Source organism: Schistocerca serialis, chromosome 11 (assembly GCF_023864345.2).
Source record: "Schistocerca serialis cubense isolate TAMUIC-IGC-003099 chromosome 11, iqSchSeri2.2, whole genome shotgun sequence".
NCBI classification, from domain to species: domain Eukaryota; kingdom Metazoa; phylum Arthropoda; class Insecta; order Orthoptera; family Acrididae; genus Schistocerca; species Schistocerca serialis.
In genome coordinates this window covers 87,157,189-87,180,533 of record NC_064648.1, presented here as the reverse complement: position 1 = coordinate 87,180,533, position 23,345 = coordinate 87,157,189, and the positions used below count along the sequence as shown (strand labels likewise).

Sequence of the window (23,345 nt, the reverse complement as noted above, 5' to 3'; positions counted from 1 at the left end):
TGTCTTCCTAAACACTGAATTATTCATCAGTTTGTAAAAGTCTTTTTTAAAATCAGTCTTTCGTTTCACCCTCATTTCTGTATTCAACTCTATATACACTCCTGGAAATTGAAATAAGAACACCGTGAATTCATTGTCCCAGGAAGGGGAAACTTTATTGACACATTCGTGGGGTCAGATACATCACATGATCACACTGACAGAACCACAGGCACATAGACACAGGCAACAGAGCATGCACAATGTCGGCACTAGTACAGTGTATATCCACCTTTCGCAGCAATGCAGGCTGCTATTCTCCCATGGAGACGATCGTAGAGCTGCTGGATGTAGTCCTGTGGAACGGCTTGCCATGCCATTTCCACCTGGCGCCTCAGTTGGACCAGCGTTCGTGCTGGACGTGCAGACCGCGTGAGACGACGCTTCATCCAGTCCCAAACATGCTCAATGGGGGACAGATCCAGAGATCTTGCTGGCCAGGGTAGTTGACTTACACCTTCTAGAGCACGTTGGGTGGCACGGGATACATGTGGACGTGCATTGTCCTGTTGGAACAGCAAGTTCCCTTGCCGGTCTAGGAATGGTAGAACGATGGGTTCGATGACGGTTTGGATGTACCGTGCACTATTCAGTGTCCCCTCGACGATCACCAGTGGTGCACGGCCAGTGTAGGAGATCGCTCCCCACACCATGATGCCGGGTGTTGGCCCTGTGTGCCTCGGTCGTATGCAGTCCTGATTGTGGCGCTCACCTGCACGGCGCCAAACACGCATACGACCATCATTGGCACCAAGGCAGAAGCGACTCTCATCGCTGAAGACGACACGTCTCCATTCGTCCCTCCATTCACGCCTGTCGCGACACCACTGGAGGCGGGCTGCACGATGTTGGGGCGTGAGCGGAAGACGGCCTAACGGTGTGCGGGACCGTAGCCCAGCTTCATGGAGACGGTTGCGAATGGTCCTCGCCGATACCCCAGGAGCAACAGTGTCCCTAATTTGCTGGGAAGTGGCGGTGCGGTCCCCTACGGCACTGCGTAGGATCCTACGGTCTTGGCGTGCGTCCGTGCGTCGCTGCGGTCCGGTCCCAGGTCGACGGGCACGTGCACCTTCCGCCGACCACTGGCGACAACATCGATGTACTGTGGAGACCTCACGCCCCACGTGTTGAGCAATTCGGCGGTACGTCCAGCCGGCCTCCCGCGTGCCCACTATACGCCCTCGCTCAAAGTCCGTCAACTGCACATACGGTTCACGTCCACGCTGTCGCGGCATGCTACCAGTGTTAAAGACTGCGATGGAGCTCCGTATGCCACGGCAAACTGGCTGACACTGACGGCGGCGGTGCACAAATGCTGCGCAGCTAGCGCCATTCGACGGCCAACACCGCGGTTCCTGGTGTGTCCGCTGTGCCGTGCGTGTGATCATTGCTTGTACAGCCCTCTCGCAGTGTCCGGAGCAAGTATGGTGGGTCTGACACACCGGTGTCAATGTGTTCTTTTTTCCATTTCCAGGAGTGTATTTCTTTAACCAATCACATTGTTTAAATTTTAAGACTCTGTGTATTTCTGTTATCTTCTTTCTTAAAACCAGTACACAATTACACTTGTTAGCAAAAGTAGTCAACAGCTTACTTTCTTTAGTTCCATGCACAATTTTATTTTGAGGAGCTAATAGTATAGCTTTTTGTAGATCATTGAGTTCTCTAGGATAGACTAAATCTACTCATACTTTAAATATTTAGCCTACTTGGGAAGTGTCTAACATTCCACTTGTTTTTCTAGTATCAAAATTATCTGGATAATCACATTTAAATTCTCTATATAGCAAATATTGAGTCATAGCATAGCCTTATGGACTGTTGCATCTAAATACATTAAATAATGGGATATCTTTTGTACCTCATAATCTTTCATATATTTGTTATTTGCTTTCACATATCTTTTACATCACTGCGATATGTCACCTCTTACTCCTTTTTCTATTACTAGAGTAATGTCATAACCATATATAATTCTAGTAGTTGTGCTAGCACTTTTTGCATTGTGTCTCAAGATAAACAAAGAATCATTCCAGTTATACATTTTACACGTTTTTCGGAAATTTTTAAACATATATTGATATTAAATTTTTCCTAAACTACTTTCACATGGTGATCATATTGATCACTTTTCACAGTCATTCAGTTTACTGTAAAATGCTTCATTTGATAGAAGCTGTGTCTCTTCAAATTTCTTCCAAGAACCCATGTAATCATATGGATAGTCGCCTTTTATAATCACTAGATTGAATAAATCATCTGGGAAACACTTTCTAATGTTTCGCATGTGATCCTTCCTCAAACTTGATGAAAGTCAAGACTTGAATCCATAAATTTACATTTTTCAGTAAATCTCATCTGCAAATCTTCAATTCTTTCATCAAGGAGGAAGGATCACATGCGAAACATTAGAAAGTTTTTCCCAGATGCTTTGTTATCATAATTGAGTTATTTTTTGAAGAGATGAGAATCATATTGTGAGACATTATGTAAATAAATCGGTACAAAACTAGGATTCTTCAGTTATAAATGAGATCTCTTATACAACAGATTGATGTACTTTCCTGTTAAATTTTTACTTTTTTGTATAATAATGTATATATAACGAGCATATATATTAAATCTTATGTGTCTTGACTAAACTTCAGATGTTAATGGTCTCATTTCTTCAATTTCAAAATAATTTTTTCCAAATTCTTCACTATCTTTTTTCATATTTACCAAGAATTTTTGTGACGATTTTGTTCTCAATATGTGACTAAATTCTTGTAGTGTCCATTTATTTATTTAATATAACAATGGGAATCACTTGGTTTATATTTCTGATGGTTCATTAAATATGATTTTTCTGGATTTGATTGACAATTGTCCATCTTTGATAAAAAAATCTCAGAATCTGCATAAATACCAAATGGAACTTTATATGTACACCGATAATTTTGAAAACCAACATATGGACCTTTATTTGGTAAGTCTACTTTTAATGGTTTGTTAACTAAGCTGTTTGATACATGACTAATTCCACCTTCCTGTTGAAGTGGAACAAACATGTATCTCAAATGGATTTTGCTTCTTCTGTTGTGTAATTTGCCTCAAAAGAAGCCTATATAAATTTTTACGTGGAAGTAATGTGAATGTTCGCCATTTTTTAGATGAAATAAATATATATGTCTCTCTCTCTCTCTCTCTTACATTTCGTTATTTTTAATGGATGTTCTTGATACTTTTCATCAAATTAATTAACACTAATAAATACATTAATTTAAATCTCAATTTTTGGACTAATGTCAACCACCACATGTATTCAAGATTTTCAAGTTTCTGATCAGTATCACAATCAACATTTCTGTATTTTGCGATGCTATCTGCATTCTTACCTGCAGGAAACAAAGCGTGTTTAATAGCCTAAATTTTGATAAATATTTAGTACACTAATGCATTTTTAATTTTTCATTTTTTGGATGTAAGATGAGCCTCTTAATGGAACATATCTATCAATTACTAATTGCAAGCTAGTAAAATGTTCAATGTTCAATCAGAATCATGATCTAGAAAATTCAATGTTCTTGATAAAATATTTTGTTTCCCTCTCTCACTTTTTTAATTAACTCTCTCTTACTCTACTGATTTTATAGTTTTGTATTTGAAATGTAAATTCCACAATATTTTTACTTGTCTGCATTTTGTAGTCACAAAAACAATTGAAATTTAATTTCTATCCACAGTGAAATTTTAGATACATTTTCCCTATAATCAGAACTTTTGGGCTTTGATTTATTCAAGAAAAATTAGGACAATTAACTCCAGATTACTTTCGTTATATACTGTCAGTAGTCTGTCAGAAAATGTTTCATCAAATAGATAATTTCTATCTGTTCTTCTGTCTCTTGATTTCTCAAATACATTAGCAGAACAAGGAAATATTTCTTTGAATGGTTTATTTTCAGTATTTTGAAAAATTTCATCATTTCCAATCTTAGAATAAGATAACAGTTTCCAACAATAAATATTAATACATGTAATTAGAGCAGCTTTACTTAATTTACTACCTCCAGTCAAATTATTTCTTCTACAGTCATCATGCAGTTGAGAAATCGTGAACTACTCCATTTAAGTATCATATGTATTAAAAATAAAATTTCATATGAATTTGAAATTAATTTGACTTATCACATACAGATTTCTTATTGTTGATATTTTACAGATGACAATTCTTACAAGTAGCTGAATGTTTGCATTTGCGTTATAGGTTTGGATAAAAACTATCTAAATCTTCAATTTCTTGACAGCACATTTTTGCACCTTCAATTTGATCCTTTCCATCATTTTTCATTGACAACAATATCTTCAAATGTCCCTACTCAGAAGCCATTTCAAGTGATTAACATAATAATATACATTGTCCTATAACGAACTTTTGTGTTTTTCTGCGAAGTAAAATTGACTTCTCAGTTTAGCAGATAACAGCTGGTGCTGTCTTTGGACTGCATCCAATCCGAAGACTGCTTTAGCTGCTGGTTCATACATCTTGCTTCTTCCATTTTACTAGAAAAAAAATTAATAGAAAAGTTTAGAAATTTGTATGTTTTAGTTTTTGTAATCCATCTTTGAATATTTTTATTAGCTCCCAAGCTAATGCTGAAAATTTATTGCAGTCACTAGCAAACAAAAATAAGTCAGCAGTACCTGCTCTAAATACTTTTTTGCGAATTCATTATATTCACAGAATGTACTATCCTTGAAAAAACACATCATCTTACTAATATATCTAAACACAGAATTTATTCCTGCAGATAATTCTGAAAATTGTCTGTTTATAGTGCCTCACATTTTAATCTTAAAACGATATTCATCCAATTGTGCATAGAGAAAAAATCAAAGAATAAAAACTTTCTACATGAAAATGTATTGAGTACACCATCTAATTTAAATCTTGATTTAATCCTGTACTAGGTAGTAGCTTTAGATATCCTGGCATTAATTGTAATGAATGTAAATTCGTCATATATATTAGATTGCCAACAAATAACACTACTTCACCACTTGGTCATTTTTTGTAAATAGTAGAAGCACCTTTATTTATATACGCTTAAATATTGTAAGATTGTTTAAATAGTTGATGAAGATGACAAAAGTTTAAGACCTTCCAATTTGGATGAGCTATCCTATAATGAAAAGATGCATTATTTATCGATGAAGCAGGTTTATCAAGAACATTGGGGTACTGATGCACTATTTGTATCAAACTTGATATTAACTGCAAAATGAGACATGTACCAATTCTGTTAGCTATCTCAATAAATATCTATATCATTCCAAAGTTGTAAAATCCTTCTTGACTCAGCCTGTATAAACTGAAACAGCACAGAATTCTGTGCACTTGTCTGACACCCAAGATGAGGTCATCTCGACAGTCTCTTGCTCTGTGTTCTAAATTTCGCAAAATGCCTTACAATTTTAATCAGATATTCTCATAAATATTTTTTACTTGCAAAATCTGCATTACTCGGCAACTTTACCGGCGTTTCTAATTTAATGGTCAGCAGTAGCCCGTACACCTCTCATGTAGGCTCCATCACCTTTTCACCGTACATCCCATCTCCCACCATGTTGTAGTTCCTGACGCTGTGCGTGATGATGGCGATGGTGATGTGCGCCGTCTACCAGATCCTCATCAGCCTGGCCAAGCTGCTGGTGCTCTCGTGCATCTGCTTTGGCTACCTCGGTCTGCTGACACTCCATGCCAGGTGAGTCTCTGCAAACGGTCTCCACATACAGCAGGGTTTCTAGAAATGAACACTCTTGCTCCACAGCACTAGATTCTTCACCAACTGCAGGATTTTTTCCTGGCAATAGTATTTGTGGAGTGTAGATGGGTCGGGGAGGGTGATTTATGCCCATGTTTTTTTAAATATTGTAATCTAAATGGGTACTTTACATTTTAAAATTGAGTTTTTAATGAATGCTTCACCTAGTTTCTAAAACTGTTTAAATTTTTTTTCAGATCAGCTTGACCAAAGAATTATGTGTAACTCAGGTGGTCATAAATTCTCTCTCCATCCTGCCTCCACCCTTCTCCCCCTGCAACATTTAGCAGTAGATGTTACTTCTTGAAGTCAATGTCTTATTTAGTAAATAATTGTATTAAGAGGTATTTTCACCTTCTGAACTCTACATATTCATCGGTATCACTTTAGAAACAATGTTACAATTAATAAAATGTTCTGGGGTATTATACCATGATCGAATGTATTTCACTTTAAAACCTGATGCTTTGTCCTCATCTGTGGAGGACATTTTCAAGGGTGATTGTAGCTCTGTTGAATGTCCCGTTCACACTTTGGCTCGCAACTGAGCGAGGGTGTAAAGAGGACATTCAACAAAGCTGCAACCTGCCTTGAAAATGTCCTCCACAGATGGGGACGAAAGATCAGATTTAAAGTGACATCTATTCGTCCGTGACATAACAGCCTGGAACATTTTATGAATTGTGAGATTTCCGTCTGTGAAAGTTTACGTTTCACGAAGAGCATGTTGTCAATAAAACTCAACAGCAAATAACGAAATTTGTATCTGTCATTTTTACCCCTTTTCTGTAGTGGACATAAAGTACCCCCCTTTTCCCCCTCCCCCTCCTGCCCACAATGAATTGGTGTAGAATATATCACTCCGTTATTAAAAGTGCATTGGTATTGCTAGGGTTAATACTAATACCCTTCTTAGCCTCAAGCTATATTACACCGAGGTGATCAACCATGGTTAAAAATAAAAACAGAAGGGAACAGCACAATTCTTCTCAACCGAGAATCGACTTACAGACACTACTAACGACATGTATTGCTTCACAGAGACCCACGAATACATTTACAAGAATATTAGCACATTCATTAAATTTGAAATAACTGAAATGAGCAGCAAAAGTTATCTTACTGTAGACAAACTGTGTTTAATGGACCGGCTGCGAGCATTTGCTCCGCAAGGAAGTACCGCACACAAAAAATCATGGAAAACAGATGATTTCAGAAATCTAACATGATAATTTGGGGTGAGCGAGAGAGTGTCTCTTCAGTGATGTTACGCAACACTATGACGTCGAACAATTCACTAGTCGACAAAAGAATCCGTTATAGTTACAAGAAGGAGATACTCTGTTTGTGGAAGATAATTTGCCACTGAATCCAACTTTAATTTCAAAATATCTGTACCAGATTAACTTTCCACGTAATCATGTTTCTTTTTTTCTGTGCTTACTGCAGCCTACGTATTTCGTGTAGGCTGCCTGAAAAAAAGAGACGGTGTCATGATAGTATTCTCAAATGTAAACAGCAAGAAAGTCCTCAGAATTAAAGAAATGAGTAGCATAAGACTAAAAATAAATGCAAGCAATAGTGCCTAAAAATATTTACTTTCCGATTTGCGGCGATACGTCGCGTCAGGACAGTTGTTTGATAAAGATCACCAGCATTTTCGAAGTTTGCAATATACAGGGTGTTTGGAAATATCGGTACAAATAGAGGACACCTAGAGGGGAACGGATAGACAATATTTTGAATTGGAACCCATTTCCAGAAAAGTGCCGTTTCCGTGCTACATAAGCATTTGACAACATGTTGGCAATGCGACCACTTTTACGAATAATTAATTAAGCGCGACCCGGTACCTAACTTGTTTCATAGTTCCTCTCATGAACATCCAAAGAAGTTGCTCGTGTAGTCGTCCACGACTTCTCTTCAACGTGGTCCACCACGGCCTCTTCTAGCTCGGGTGCCCGGCGTCTCCTTGGAGCATCGCAGTCGCGCCTGCTGACGGTGAAGGTACCCCTTTCTCAAAGCTGTTGCTGCCTTGTGGCGAAAAGGGTATGCGATGGATTGGGACGTTGTGGAGAACGATCTTGTTGAAAGTGACGAGCAGCTCTCGCATTAGCGTGAGCTTCGCCATTCAGAAGGGTCATGTCCGTGTATTTTGCAAACGTGCACTCAACCGCATTGCTTTATTATTCACAGACGCCTGAATGAGGCACGAACCACTTCAGAGACGTAGGATGGACATCAAATGACTGCAGCCGTAACCAACCCCTACAGTGAGTATGCTGTTGCATATCTATATGGCAGACAAGTTTTTAAACGGCTGCAGCACGGAAACAATACGTTTCCGGACATGGATTCCTATTCAAAATATTATATACTCACACCCCTCTACAATCCCTAGAAGATTGTGACGGTAATTTTTGAGCACCTGTATAGAGGGTAGTGTATCACAAGAACATTTAGCCTGATTGCCAAAAAGTGATTTCATTTCGGCATTCAGTACTCGCCACACAGCAAAGAAAGCATTCACTTTCTTCATACCAAAAATGTTGCTAACAAGTGCTACCACAGAGACGTTTGTGGACCAGATGTTATCGTAATTGTGAGTTACCATCGCAATTCTGATGTATCTAACTGTCGCGACTAATGAGCATCAAGATAGTAAACTGATTTGGTCACGAAATCAACAGGTTCCGCACAACCTCTCGGGCCTGATGCGCTCAGGTAAACTACTGCAACATGGCGTCGTAATCTGTATGTCCATGTGGCTCGTAGACTGAGTGTACTACCCATGGAAGATTGTATTTGTTCTCCTGTCTCGTTCTTTTTCGACCGATAAAATTTTTATCATGTTGGAGTTTCAGCTACTTTGGAGTACCAGGACTCCTTAATTGTTTCATTTTTCAGTCATGTGACGAATACATTCGGTACAAATTCTACTAGGCTGCCTAATTACGTATAACAACTGTAAGCCCGAGGAATTTCTTACCATACCTTAAACACATACCTCAAGGCTTTTGTGGTGTCAACTGCAGATGGGATCTTGCATTAACTTGCACCCAATGTAGTGGTCAAGAATAGTATGGCAACAGCGCATATTTCTTATTTTATTTTAGTTCAGAATCTGTTTTCTTTACTTTTCATATTTCCATGTACTCGCAAAATTTCGACTGTGTTTATAAATTCGAGCTGAAACATTGACCAATGCTGATTTGGAACACTGAATTTCATGATAACAGAAATATCTTTGAGCATATGTAGCATCCAATCATTTCAAAGTTAATTTTTTCTCTAATGATTTCATTTATTATGTAAAATACTCAGAGGTGACGTAAGTCATGGGATACCTCATTATATCGTGTCGGATGTGCTTTTGGCTTGCGAACTGCAGCAGCTCGAGGTGCCATGGACTCAACAACTCGTTGGAAGTCGCCTGCAGAAATATTGAGCCATGCGGCCTCTATAGTCGTCCATAATTGCGAAAGTGTTACTGGTGTAGCATTTTGTGCTCCAACTGCCCTCTCGATTACGTCCCATAAATGCTCTATGGCATTCACGTCGGGCGATCTGGGTGGCCAAATTATTCGCTCGAACTGTCCAGGATGTTAGTCAAACCAATCGCTAACGACTGTGGCCTCGCGTCATTGTCCAGTGTTATCCACAAAAATTCCATCGTTGTTTGGGAACACGAACTGCATAAATGGCTTGAAATGGTCCCCAACCAGCCATACATAAACATTTCCAGCCACTGGTCGGTTCGATGGACCACAGTCCATTCCATGTAAACACAGCCCACACCGTTATGGAGCCATCACCAGTTTGCACAGTGCCTTGTTGACAACTTGGGTCCATGGCTTCGTAGACTCTCTGTGCCACACTCGCTCCATCAGGTCTTACCAACTAAAATGTGGACTCGTCTGATGAGGCCAAGGTTGTCCAGTCATCTGGGGTTTCATTTAATACAAAGAATGATAGTAATTCGGTTTTTCCACATTTTCCACTGCTTCTCATTCTTCTCCTATTCTGAAGTAAACCCTATGTATCAGTTGTAAATAAATGTCAAGATCAATGACGGTGTGCAACTGAAAATGATTTGGAAATTCACTAATATGCCACAACGCTTGACATGGCTGTTCACAAAATTGACCACTTCAATTTCAACTTCTTCATTCCCATGTGTTTTTTGACTGCCTACTTCTATAGTTGCACTATCATATCCTTTACATTCATATTTATAAATATATTTTACTTTTTCAAGACTAGTGCAAGCTTCAAAGTCATGGGCCAACTAAATTTATCTTTAGCAAGTTTTTTGCAGTTTTGTCATCTCTCATTCACACAGAATTTTGGTTAAGTGCACCACAAGTTCCATGCACCATATGTTTTGTTACTACTGCATCAATTAATTTTCATTTAACCCTGAATACGAGCGGAACAATTTCTGCTTGGGAACTGGCAACTGAAGCACGCTGTTGTCCTCCCTTCTGGTGCGCTCGCTCACCCCCCTGTGGCGGCAGTTTCAGCACGCGGACGCGGCCGGACGACGAGCTGCCGTCGCGCTACCTGCTGGTGGTGGTGCTGCTGGGCTGCCTGGCGGCGCTGGTGATCCACGCGCAGCAGACCGAGGCCACCTACCGGCTGGACTTCCTCTGGAAGCTGCAGGCCACAGGTGAGCCGCCGCGCCACACCACTCAGCTCCCAGGTGCCACCACGCTAGTAAGCGTGTCGCATACCGATACATAGTTTATTCGTAGAGGCAGTTCTGCACATGGCAGATGCTGTGAGGAAAAAGAGTCCAAGTGGCTGGTTACCAAGTTATGTGATGTGTTATCTGGCATGCCAGAGTGCATGAGCCAATATGAAAATCACTTCAAACAATTTTCACAAAGTTTTTTAAACAATCTAGCATTAGTTCTATACCTTTGCTATTTGCAGAGGTCACAGACATATCCTTCCCGCTGGTAATCAAATTGAATTCAACCTTTTTAATAAAATAAGCTTACCTCACAAAAAATTGATCACTTGTGGAGAAATCGTTACAAGCATCACTTGTTGTTGTTGTTGTTGTGGTCTTCAGTCCTGAGACTGGTTTGATGCAGCTCTCCATGCTACTCTATCCTGTGCAAGCTTCTTCATCTCCCAGTACCTACTGCAACCTACATCCTTCTGAATCTGCTTAGTGTATTCATCTCTTGGTCTCCCCCTATGATTTTTACCCTCCACGCTGCCCTCCAATACTAAATTGGTGATCCCTTGATGCCTCAGAACATGTCCTATCAACCGATCCCTTCTTCTGGTCAAGTTGTGCCACAAGCTCCGCTTCTCCCCAATTCTATTCAATACTTCCTCATTAGTTATGTGATCTACCCATCTAATCTTCAGCATTCTTCTGTAGCACCATATTTCAAAACCTTCTACTCTCTTCTTGTCCAAACTATTTACCGTCCATGTTTCACTTCCATACATGGCTACACTCCATACAAATACTTTCAGAAATAACTTCCTGACACTTAAATCTATACTCGATGTTAACAAATTTCTCTTCTTGAGAAACGCTTTCCTTGCCATTGCCAGTCTACATTTTATATCCTCTCTACTTCGACCGTCATCAGTTATTTTGCTCCCCAAATAGCAAAACTCCTTTACTACTTTAAATGTCTCATTTCCTAATCTAATTCCCTCAGCATCACCCGACTTAATTCGACTACATTCCATTATCCACGTATTGCTTTTGTTGATGTTCATCTTATACCCTCCTTTCAAGACACTGTCCATTCCGTTCAACTGCTCTTCCAAGTCCTTTGCTGTCTCTGACAGAATTACATTGTCATCGGAGAACCTCAAAGTTTTTATTTCTTCTCCATGGATTTTAATACCTACTCCAAATTTTTCTTTTGTTTCCTTTACTGCTTACTCAATATAGAGATTGAATAACATTGGGGAGAGGCTACAACCCTGTCTTACTCCCTTCCCAACGACTGCTTCCCTTTCATGTCCCTCAACTCTTATAACTGCCATCTGATTTCTGTAAAAGTTGTAAATAGCCTTTCGCTCCCTGTATTTTACCCCTGCCACCTTTAGAATTTGAAAGAGAGTATTCCAGTCAACATTGTCAAAAGCTTTCTCTAAGTCTACAAATGCTAGAAACGTAGGTTTGCCTTTCCTTAATCTTTCTTCTAAGATAAGTCGTAAGGTCAGTATTGCCTCACGTGTTCCAGTATTTCTACGGAATCCAAACTGATCTTCCCCGAGGTCGGCTTCTACTAGTTTTTCCATTCGTCTGTAAAGAATTCGTGTTAGTACTTTGCAGCTGTGGCTTATTAAACTGATTGTTCGGTAATTTTCACATCTGTCAACACCTGCTTTCTTTGGGATTGGAATTATTATATTCTTGTTGAAGTCTGAGGGTATTTCGCCTGTTTCATACATATTGCTCACCAGATGGTAGAGTTTTGTCAGGACTGGCTCTCCCAAGGCCGTCAATAGTTCCAATGGAATGTTGTCTACTCCGGGAGACTTGTTTCGACTCAGGTCCTTCAGTGCTCTGTCAAACTCTTCACGCAGTATCGTATCTCCCATTTCATCTTCATCTACATCCTCTTCCATTTCCATAATATTGTCCTCAAGTGCATCGCCCTTGTATAGACCCTCTAAATACTCCTTCCACCTTTCTGCTTTCCCTTCTTTGCTTAGAACTGGGTTTCCATCTGAGCTCTTGATCCTCGTACATGTGGTTCTCTTATCTCCAAAGGTCTCTTTAATTTTCCTGTAGGCAGTATCTATCTTACCCCTAGTGAGATAAGCCTCTACATCCTTACATTTGTCCTCTAGCCATCCCTGCTTAGCCATTTTGCACTTCCTGTCGATCTCATTTTTGAGACGTTTGTATTCCTTTTTGCCTGCTTCATTTACTGCATTTTTATATTTTCTCCTTTCATCAATTAAATTCAATATTTCTTCTGTTACCCAAGGATTTCTACTAACCCTCTTCTTCTTACCTACTTGATCGTCTGCTGCCTTCACTACTTCATCCCTCAGAGCTACCCATTCTTCTTCTACTGTATTTCTTTCCCCCATTCCTTTCAATTGTTCCCTTATGGTCTCCCTGAAACTCTGTACAACCTCTGGTTCTTTCAGTTTATCCAGGTCCCATCTCCTTAAATTCCCACCCTTTTGCAGTTTCTTCAGTTTTAATCTACAGGTCATAACCAATAGATTGTGGTCAGAGTCCACATCTGCCCCTGGAAATGTCTTACAATTTAAAACCTGGTTCCTAAATCTCTGTCTTACCATTATATAATCTATCTGATACCTTTTAGTATCTCCAGGGTTCTTCCATGTATACAACCTTCTATCATGATTCTTAAACCAAGTGTTAGCTATGATTAAGTTGTGCTCTGTGCAAAATTCTATCAGGCGGCTTCCTCTTTCATTTCTTAGCCCCAATCCATATTCACCTACTACGTTTCCTTCTCTCCCTTTTCCTACACTCGAATTCCAGTCACCCATGACTATTAAATTTTCGTCTCCCTTCACTATCTGAATAATTTCTTTTATTTCATCATACATTTCTTCAATTTCTTCGTCATCTGCAGAGCTAGTTGGCATATAAACTTGTACTACTGTAGTAGGTGTGGGCTTCGTATCTATCTTGGCCACAAAATGCGTTCACTATGCTGTTTGTAGTAGCTTACCCGCATTCCTATTTTCCTATTCATTATTAAACCTACTCCTGCATTACCCCTATTTGACTTTGTGTTTATAACCCTGTAGTCACCTGACCAGAAGTCTTGTCCCTCCTGCCACCGAACTTCACTAATTCCCACTATATCTAACTTTAACCTATCCGTTTCCCTTTTTAAATTTTCTAACCTACCTGCCCGATTAAGGGATCTGATATTCCACGCTCCGATCCGTAGAACGCCAGTTTTCTTTCTCCTGATAACGATATCCTCTTGAGTAGTCCCCGCCCGGAGATCCGAATGGGGGACTATTTTACCTCCGGAATATTTTACCCAAGAGGACGCCATCATCATTTATTTAATCATACAGTAAAGCTGCATGCCCTCGGGAAAAATTACGGCCGTAGTTTCCCCTTGCTTTCAGCCGTTCGCAGTACCAGCACAGCAAGGCCGTTTTGGTTATTGTTACAAGGCCAGATCAGTCAATCATCCAGACTGTTGCCCTTGCAAGTACTGAAAAGGCTGCTGCCCCTCTTCAGGAACCACACGTTTGTCTGGCCTCTCAACAGATACCCCTCCGTTGTGGTTGTACCTACGGTACGGCTATCTGTATCGCTGAGGCACGCAAGCCTCCCCACCAACGGCAAGGTCCATGGTTCATGGGGGGGATCACTTAATACGGTGTAATTCCACCTCTGGACTTGGCAACCACTTGCATTTGGTTAGGAAGTGAGTCCGTAATGTTGTGCATGTACGTCGCATCTGGATTAAACCACTCGCTGAGCATATGATCTCGGAATTCCACCAAATTGTGGACACGCTGATGTTGGCATTTTACCAGCTGTTTGAACATGTTCCAGAGATTCTTGAGTTACTTCCGGCGTATTTGATAATCAAAATATCCACGGGTGTACTGCCGGTCTACAGTGTCCAACGGCCACAATATTTCGGCGATCATACATGTCGCCATCATGAGGTGAACTGACGGACTGAGCTCCTGTGAACGTGCCGGTACGGAGATCCGTACGCTATGGCTGCTCAGGGGGAACTGGGTTCGGTCGCGGCGACGGCCGATTTAAATACCCTCCGCCCGCGGCGCACTCCCTCCGCCGTCCGCGCCCCGCGCCACGGTCGCGCGGTGGAACAGATTGCGACGGTGTCTAAGATGACGTCGGTGTGATGACTCTGTCCGCCGTGGTCGTCACAACTATATGTTTGCTCGATTTACTCTTGATTAACCCAATGGCTGGATCCCAAGCACCAATGACGACCTCATAAACCGTGACTGTGGCTATAATCTTAGCAAGGCTTGGGAACCAGCGATTGGGTTAATCAAGAGTAAATCGAGCAAACGTATAGTTGTGACGACCACGGCGGACAGAGCCATCTCACCGACATCATCTTAGACACCGTCGCAATCTGTTCCACCGCGCGACCGCGGCGCGGGGCGCTGACGGTGGAGGGAGTGCGCCGCGGGCGGAGGGTATTTAAATCGGCCGCCGCCGCGACCGAACCCAGTTCCCCCTGAGCAGCCATAGCGTACGGATCTCCGTACCGGCACGTTCACAGGAGCTCAGTCCGTCAGTTCACCTCATGATGGGGACATGTAAGATCGCCGAAATATTGTGGCCGTTGGAAACTGTAGACCGGCAGGACACCCGTGGATATTTTGACGTTCCAGAGAGTTTCTGTGGGATTACAGTCAGGTGATTTTGCAGGCCAGTCGAGGTGAAATAGAGTGTGTGGAGTGTTCTGGAAACCAGTCACATATTCTTCCAGCACGATGTACTCTGTTTTAGTCTTGTAAAATAGGGGTATCAACAGTATACTCATGATGCAAATGTTGACTGAAAGGTAGCACCCGACCGTTCAGAATGTCTAAATAAACATCCTGGTTGAAGTTAGTCGTCATCTCAGTGGAGGGGCCCAATTCGCGATAAGAAAAACACCGCCTAAACATCACAGACCCATCTCCAGCTTGAAACGGACCTTGCCCACATTCAGTATGAAATGCATCATTTGCCGTCGGTGACATGCATCATTTCGATATAGGCAAATATGTGATTTGTCAGACCACATTACGTTCCGCCAGTCAACTACTATCGAATTGCGATGATTCCTAACGCAATGAGGGGGTGCATCTTCCTGTGGCTGTATGAGCAAGCAACTAACCCCCCCCCCCCCCCCCCTTGCGGGGCCGCCATGATTGCCACCCGCGCCACTCCCGCCAGGCAACCTGCACGCAATTCGTTCGTTTCTTTCGTCAGTCGATTTCACTGAATCGAGTTATGGAGTAGTTGTACTTTCCTATGTACAACGCGCGTCCGCGTCATCGTATTTTATACGTATCTGTCTGGCACACATACCTACAAGAAATGTCGCGGCCATTCTAGTGATCTTGATACGTTAATCTCTCTGACATATGTTCGAGAAAAGCCGCGAATATTCTATCATTTTCTTGTACAGAGAATCTTCGGTACGTAGCGTTATAAATGCGGACTACTCGCCGAATAGGAAGCTTGTTTACATTCAGAAGCAGAATAAGTAAAAAGTCCTGGTGGTAGTAAGTGCGTAGGTGAAGATTAGTCAAGTGAGAAAGTGATCAGTTGATTGTGAAGTATTAATAATACTAATGCATAGTAATTTCTCAGTAAAAGTTTTGTTACCAGTCTCGTAACAATATTTTTACTAATAACGTAACAGTAGTTTCCCATACCTAACACGTAAAATGGGTTAGGGACGGTAAACTATTGCTCAGTATATCTCTGGTAATAGTGACTTTCGAAAAAATTCCTAAAAATGCGTTGTTGCTACGCACAAAAAGAAAAAAAAAAGGTTTTGCATCACCCTGGTTCCCAGAACTCTTGAAGAAAGACGCTGCCTGCGGATATTGTATCACACACACAGTGCCTTTGACTGTTCAGAGATGTCACTAAACCCGCCCAAAGATGTAAACAACGATGCATGAGCAGCGCCTATTAGACGGAGGGGGTCCAACAACCGATCAGTTATGGAGGTAGGTGGCATTAGATATCTAAGCATAGGTCATGTAATTCGGGTAATAACCGGCCGCTGATTTGCATAGGTTGTGATGGCACCGATAGCGACCCAGATGGGCGCGATAGGATTTACATCAGGCGAATTTGGACGCCGAGACCTCAATGTGCGTTCACTACAATGCTCCTCAAATCAGTGTAGAAATGTTCTGGCTCCGAGACACGGACAGTTATACTGCTGAAAGATGACATCGCCGTCGGGGAAGACATCAAGCATGAACGGATGCAGGTGGTTCGCAGCTGTCAGCGTGTCTTCAGTTATTATCACAGACGCCATTTAAGCGCAAGAGAATGTCTGCCATAGCGTAATACTGCTCGCACCAGCCAGTGCTCGTGGCGCGCTGCAAGTTACGAGCCGTCGTTCACCCCGATCACGGAGTTTGTCGAGACTGCCGTCCACCTAATGTAGCACAAGTATGGTTCTCCCGAAGAGCGGATACGTTTCCATTGATCGACGGTCGAGTCTTGATGGTCCCATGGCCACTCCAATCGTAATTGACGATGTTGTTGGGTCAACATGTGAACGCGTCGTGTGGAGCTCTATGTTTTACAGTGTACGATGAACGGCGTGCACCAGAACATTTGTTCTCGTACCGCACTGTGCTCTTTAGGCAGAGATGCCACAGATCACCATCTGTCTAACCGTATAGAGCAGACAAGCCTCCGAACTCCACATTCTGTGATGAGCCGTAGACCTCCAACCATTTATCGCCTAGTGGTAGTTTCACTGTCCGATCTCTTTCCGTAGACGCTCACGACAGTAGCACGTGCACATTCGAACAACCTCGTCGTTTTCGAGACGCTCGTTGACAGGCTCGGAGTGATAATGATCCGCCCTTTGTCAAAGTCGCTTATGTCAGTGCATTTCCCCGTTCTCAGCTCATATCTTCACTATGGTGATCCCCCGTCCGTGTAAGCTCCGCTTACCCACTTTAATTGACGCGTCACGAACTAGCAACACCACCAAGCGGCATCCAACCTCACTGTCGACTGTGGTCATAATGTTTTGACTGATGAGTGTAGACTTCCTAAGTTGTGAGACATAGACACTGACTGACATTCACAGGAGATTTTGAGAGGTATATGGAGATGACGCTGCTGACCGCAGTACAGTCAGTCGGTGGGTAAGCAGGTTATCTGATGAGAGTGGGCACAACAATGTTCAGGACCTCCCACTCAGCGTTAGACTTTTCTGAACAGTCGTAATAACGTGCACCGTATTCACAATCTGATTTCTGGCTCGCAAACGTGTGACAGTGAACTGGCTGTCAATCCAAGTGAGAATGGGAGAAGCGAACGTGTGCAGACTACTCAACAGTTGAAAAAGTTATGCACCAGGGCAGTTCCGAGAATGTTTAATGATGCCAAAAAAATAAATAAAATAAATAAAAAATCGAACACAGTGTGCTGTGAACTTTTGTAACAGTTCGAGGATTTTGGAAACGACTTCCCTGGAAGAATTGTGACCGGAGATGAAAACTAGTTGCGTCATTTTGAACTGGGACGAAGAGGCAATCGATGGCATTGCATTATCCAAACTCGCTGAAGCAGAAGAAGTCCGAAGCTGTGCTTCGAGCAGGGATACTGACCGTTGCTGTGTCGTTTTTTTAAATTCAGAAACACTTATCCTTATGGACCAATCCACACGAAACTACTATCAGTCCTGAAGTGTATGTAGCAATCCTCCAAAACCTGGCGCTCGAATGTGTCGCTTTCGACAACGTCGGGAAAAAGACGATGTTTCTCTGTTGTAGAATACACCCGGCCACATGTCAGTGTCGAAACCTGCACCGAGGTTACCAAGCTTGGGCGGACAACACTGAAACTCTAATTCTACTGCCCTTATCTGACACAGTGTGGTCACCACGTCTTCGGTGAACTGAAGGAATCGCTTCGAGGAACGAGATTTAAAGATGATGACTCCGCTGTGAAGGCCGCTAAACAGTGTCTCAAGCGTACTGGTCCTGACTAATGCGGTACAGGTATACAGCCCTTTGTTCCACTGCGGCGTAATGCCGTTCAAAGTGATGGAAAAAATGGAAAAGAGCGTATGACATCGTTGGCCGGGAGGTCCCCATTTGGGGAAGTTCGGCCGCCAATTGCAAGTCTTATCTGATTCGACGCCACACTGGGTGGCTTGCGCGCCGGCGATGAGGATGAAATGATGATGAGGACAACACAACACCCAGTCCCCGAAAGGAGAAAATCTCTAACCCGACTGGGAATCGAACCCAGGCCCGCTTGAATGGAGGCGAGGACGTTACCACCCAGCTAAGCAGGCGCACAAAGGTTTTGAGACTATTTGGAATAAAAATTGGCCAGGTGTGGGATGGACTCGCACACTGAGGGTTCTGTACAAACTTATTTATCTATATAGATAATTCATCCATTCCGAAAATCGAGAGTCTTGAGGATTTTCGCCTGTTATTGACATTGATACTGGAAAGATATCTTACAGATTAACAATTTTCGCATTTCTTCGTCGTTGTAGGGTGAAACGTTGATTCTTGGCAATTTTCATGAGTCTCGGTCAGCGGGAAGTAGTGTGGAGGTTTTGATAAGTGAGTTTGTGAGTTTCTAAATATGTGACATAAATGGACGTATGTTTTGATTGCATTGACTTTGGAGCTTCATTTTTTTCACACAGCCAGTGTAGCGTAGACTTTAATATGTAATGTAGGCTTGATTCGTCCCATTGGTCCTTTGGGAAAGGGTTTTGTACAGTCAAACACATAGACAGATAGACAGACATACAGCGTAGCCATCTTATAAGGCATCCGTTTTTACCGTTTTGTCTGGTCTGTCAACAGATACCGTTCCACTGTGATTTCACCTACAGTATGGCTATCTGTATTGCTGAGACACGCAAGCCATTCCACTAACAGCAAGGTCTATGGTTCACGGTGGTATATGAAAGATATAAATTGTATGTTAAAAAAAACTTTGACTATTTATTTTGGAGAGATCCTCGTAGCAAGAGGCAAAAACGTGTGCCAGCTTGCGATTTTACTTTTATCTGTTTCCATGAAACAGTGTTAAAGACCCTTCATATACTGCAGTTATACTGAAATTTCAAGTTAACGTTTTTTATTATTTTGGGGATGGATAAATTTCCTTAAAATAAAAACTTTGCGTTAGTTACATGTTATTAGAATATGTGGCAAGTAAATGTGAAACATACACGAAGAATGAATCTCGTATGTGCGAGCAGTTACGAATGTCTCAGTCTGTGAGAGGATGTTGTGCAATAGTGGACGGGGACACGTTCAGTGGGTGAAACGAAATTGTGGAAACGGCTGCTAATTATATCGGAGAAGCAATATCTTAACACTGCTCTACACTGATCAGCCAAAACACTGGGACCACCTACCTAATTGCTTGTATGTCCATCGTTGACATGAATAACAACGGCGACACGTCTCCACACCTGCACACACAAGTCACCTAATTCCCCCAAATTTCTGGGAGGGGGGCGATGACCTCAGAGACAACGTCCAGTCACGCCCTAGATGGGTTCGATGGGGTTCAGATCTGGCGAGTTGGGGAGTCAGCTCATAAATTGGATCTCGGCACCGTGCTCCTTGAACCATTCCATGGCCTTGTGACATGTCGCATTATCTTGTTGGAAACTGGTAAACGCCATCGTCGCGAAGGGGTGTACGTGGTCTGCACCCAATGCATAATACTTCTTGGCCGTCATGGCGCCTTACACTAACTCCACTGGACGGACGGATGCCAACGTGCACTTTCCCCAGCGCATAATGGAGGCGCCGCCATCTTGTCTCTATCCTACAGTACAGGTGTCAAGGAGCTGTTCCCCTGGAAGACAGTGGATTCGCGCCCTCTCGTCGACATGGTGAAGAAGGTATCAGAATTTACCAGACTGTGCAACGCTCTGCCACTCAGCTAGCGTCCAGTGCCGATGATCACGTAACCATTTCAGCCGCAGTTGCCAGTGTCGTGGTGTTAACACTGGCACATTCACGGGTCGTTGGCTGTGGAGGCCCGCTGTTGGGAGTATTCGGTGCACTGTGTGTTCAGACATACTTGTACTCCGTCTAACATTAAAGTCTAATGTTAATTCCGCCACAGTTCACCGCCTTCCTGTTTTACCAATCTGCCCAGCGTACAATGTCCGAATTTTTTAAATTAGGAGCGGTCACCCAACCGCACATTATCTTGACGTTGTTTCACTTTGGTTTTGGCACGTGTTGGAACATTCACCACAGCACTCCTCGAACACTCGGCAAGTTGTGCAGTTTCCAAAATGCTTGTTCCGAGCCTCCAGGCCGTCATAATCTGCCCTCAGTCAAACTAAGACAGATCGCGCGCCTTCCCCGTTCTACGCAGAGACAGCGCGCAGACTTGTACTATATGCACCTTGCGTGTTTCACTAGCCGTCATTCCTCACCACGTGACTTTACTATCGCCTGGACTGGCTTATATGGATAGTAGATCTGTGGTCGTTATGCTCCGGCGGATCAGTGTACAATACGAGTAAAGCTATGATTAATTGTTCTTCATTTGGTTTTTAGGAAATCATATTTTGAAAATTAATACAAACTCCAATTTACAGCTGAGATAGTCAGTTTTTCTTAATTACTCGTATATGAGAACAGTACAACTCTCATTGGCCACCACTGGACTCGCATTCGGGAGGACGACGATTCAATCCCGCGTCCGGCCATCCTGATTTAGGTTTTCCGTGATTTCCCTAAATCGCTCCAGACAAATGCCGGGATGGTTCCTTTCAAAGGGCACGGCCGACTTCCTTCCCCGTCCATCCCTAAACCGATGAGACCGATGACCTCGCTGTCTGGCCTCCTTCCCCAAAACAACCCAACCCAACCCCACCACTGGAATCAGCCAATCAGAGAAGAGCGCGTTCCTGCAGTTTATAGTATCAGGGAGTGGTAAACTATTCGCCAGTGTATATGACTGTGTTAGCAGCTGGCACCGATGATCTTGTCAAAATACTGTAAAATTTGCGTTTTGTTGAGAACAAAGCCATCGGTGATATTTTAAAGTTGCCGTATACAATGATATCTAATTTTCATGATTGCTCTGGCGAGTAATACTCAGACTCAATTTGTGCAGTGGGTACGTATCTCCCATCCCCCTGTTATCATTCGGAAAGTTATGTTTTCCTGAATTTGGACACTCTGAAGGTTGGCGACCCGTGTCATGCTACACAATGCTGAGCAATAGAAGGCGACCAGAGGCTATTTACAATCTTTTTCTCGCTCTTGTCCTATTATATGACGGATACCTTTATAGTTTTAGCAAAGCCACTGGTGGCAAATCGTTTCGTTACATACAATTTTTGTTCTCGGATGGGGCAAGTGAGGGCCACATGCCAATTTCAATTTCTTACTCGTTGTTCTGTCCTCTTCTTTCTCCACTGTTCCATTTGTTCACCATTTCTTTCATCCTGTCTTCTGACCATCTCAAAACAATTTTTTTCCCAACATATTCAATAATTTTTCTCTAAATACTTATCTGTCAGTTGTTTTTTCGGCTTTCATATTTCTAAATCTTTTTTCACTTCGTCGATCAAACTTGTTTCTGACTTTTTATCCCACAAACCTTGAAGATCTCCTTGCTTAATCTACTGTCTTTCATTCGGTATGATGATGATGAAGTCCCATACTCCGTAACAGAGTGTGGGGGACGATGCAGGAGACCCGCACCGCTGTACTAGGCAAGGTCCTAGCGGAGGTGGTTTGCCATTACCTTCCTCCGACCGTAATGGGGATGAATGATGATGATGAAGACGACACAACAACACCCAGTCATCTCGAGGCAGGTGAAAATCCCTGACCCCGCCGGGAATCGAACCAGGGACACCGTGCTCGGGAAGCGAGACCATGAGCTGCGGACTTCCTTCGGTATAAGTGTACAAAAAATGTCTGTCTTGTTTTCCTCATTACTTTCATATGTTTCCTACATTTCGATGAATTTCATTCTTACTCCATAGTTTCCAACCTTTCATAGCTTTTCACGAGTCTAATATGTTCCTAATGGTTCGACTTTATGATATTTCAATTTATCGAAATTAAAATTTAATGTAGAATTTCGCTTGCATGTACACATTCTCGCCACTGTATTGTAATGCCTTTTTTATACATTATTAGAGAGGCATTTTTTATGTAAAGGTCGTTAGTTATACCTTGTCCAGTTCAAATCTTATATATCCTTTTTTTTAATCAAAGTATTCACCTTTACATTTACACAATTTTGCATCTGTTTGTACCTATTCTACACCCATTGTTCTCACTATTTTTTCTGGGCCCTCATAAGGGCTGAACTGCATCTTGAAGTGATGACAGTCGCTGTGTATACATATCTGTTTGACATCAGGAAACGAAAAGAAAAGACGTTAGGGGATAAAGGAGATAAAAACGGGCAATGAGACATTAATCACTCGCTTCTATTCCTCAAATATGGCTCAAATGGTTCAAATGGCTCTGAGCACTACGGGACTTAGCATCTGAGGTCATCAGTCCCCTAGAACTTAGAACTGAGTAAACCTAACTAACCTAAGGACATCACACACATCCATGACCGAGGCAGGATTCGAACCTGCGGCCGTAGCGGTGCAAATAATCCTCGAACAAGGTTCAGTTATGGGTTTCGGTTCATCTTTCATCACCCAAACAGTTGGTGGTTGCTTAGTTTAAATCTCGTACGAATCTGTGCAAGCCTGAAATTCAATGCTTAAGTTTTTTATACTCGTTACAGTTAAAATGATACAAATCTCC

General features: G+C 42.3%; 1 protein-coding gene across 1 annotated transcript in view; it reads left to right on the top strand.

The window, feature by feature from the left end:
• LOC126426481 (adenylate cyclase type 5-like) overlaps positions 1-23,345 on the top strand; it is an 858,869-nt gene that overhangs the window by 699,919 nt on the left and 135,605 nt on the right. Inside the window, exons 14-15 of the mRNA XM_050088392.1 lie at positions 5,656-5,786; positions 10,364-10,515. Of these exons, the coding sequence (XP_049944349.1) occupies positions 5,656-5,786; positions 10,364-10,515 (283 nt within the window). The remainder of the gene's footprint in view (positions 1-5,655; positions 5,787-10,363; positions 10,516-23,345) is intronic.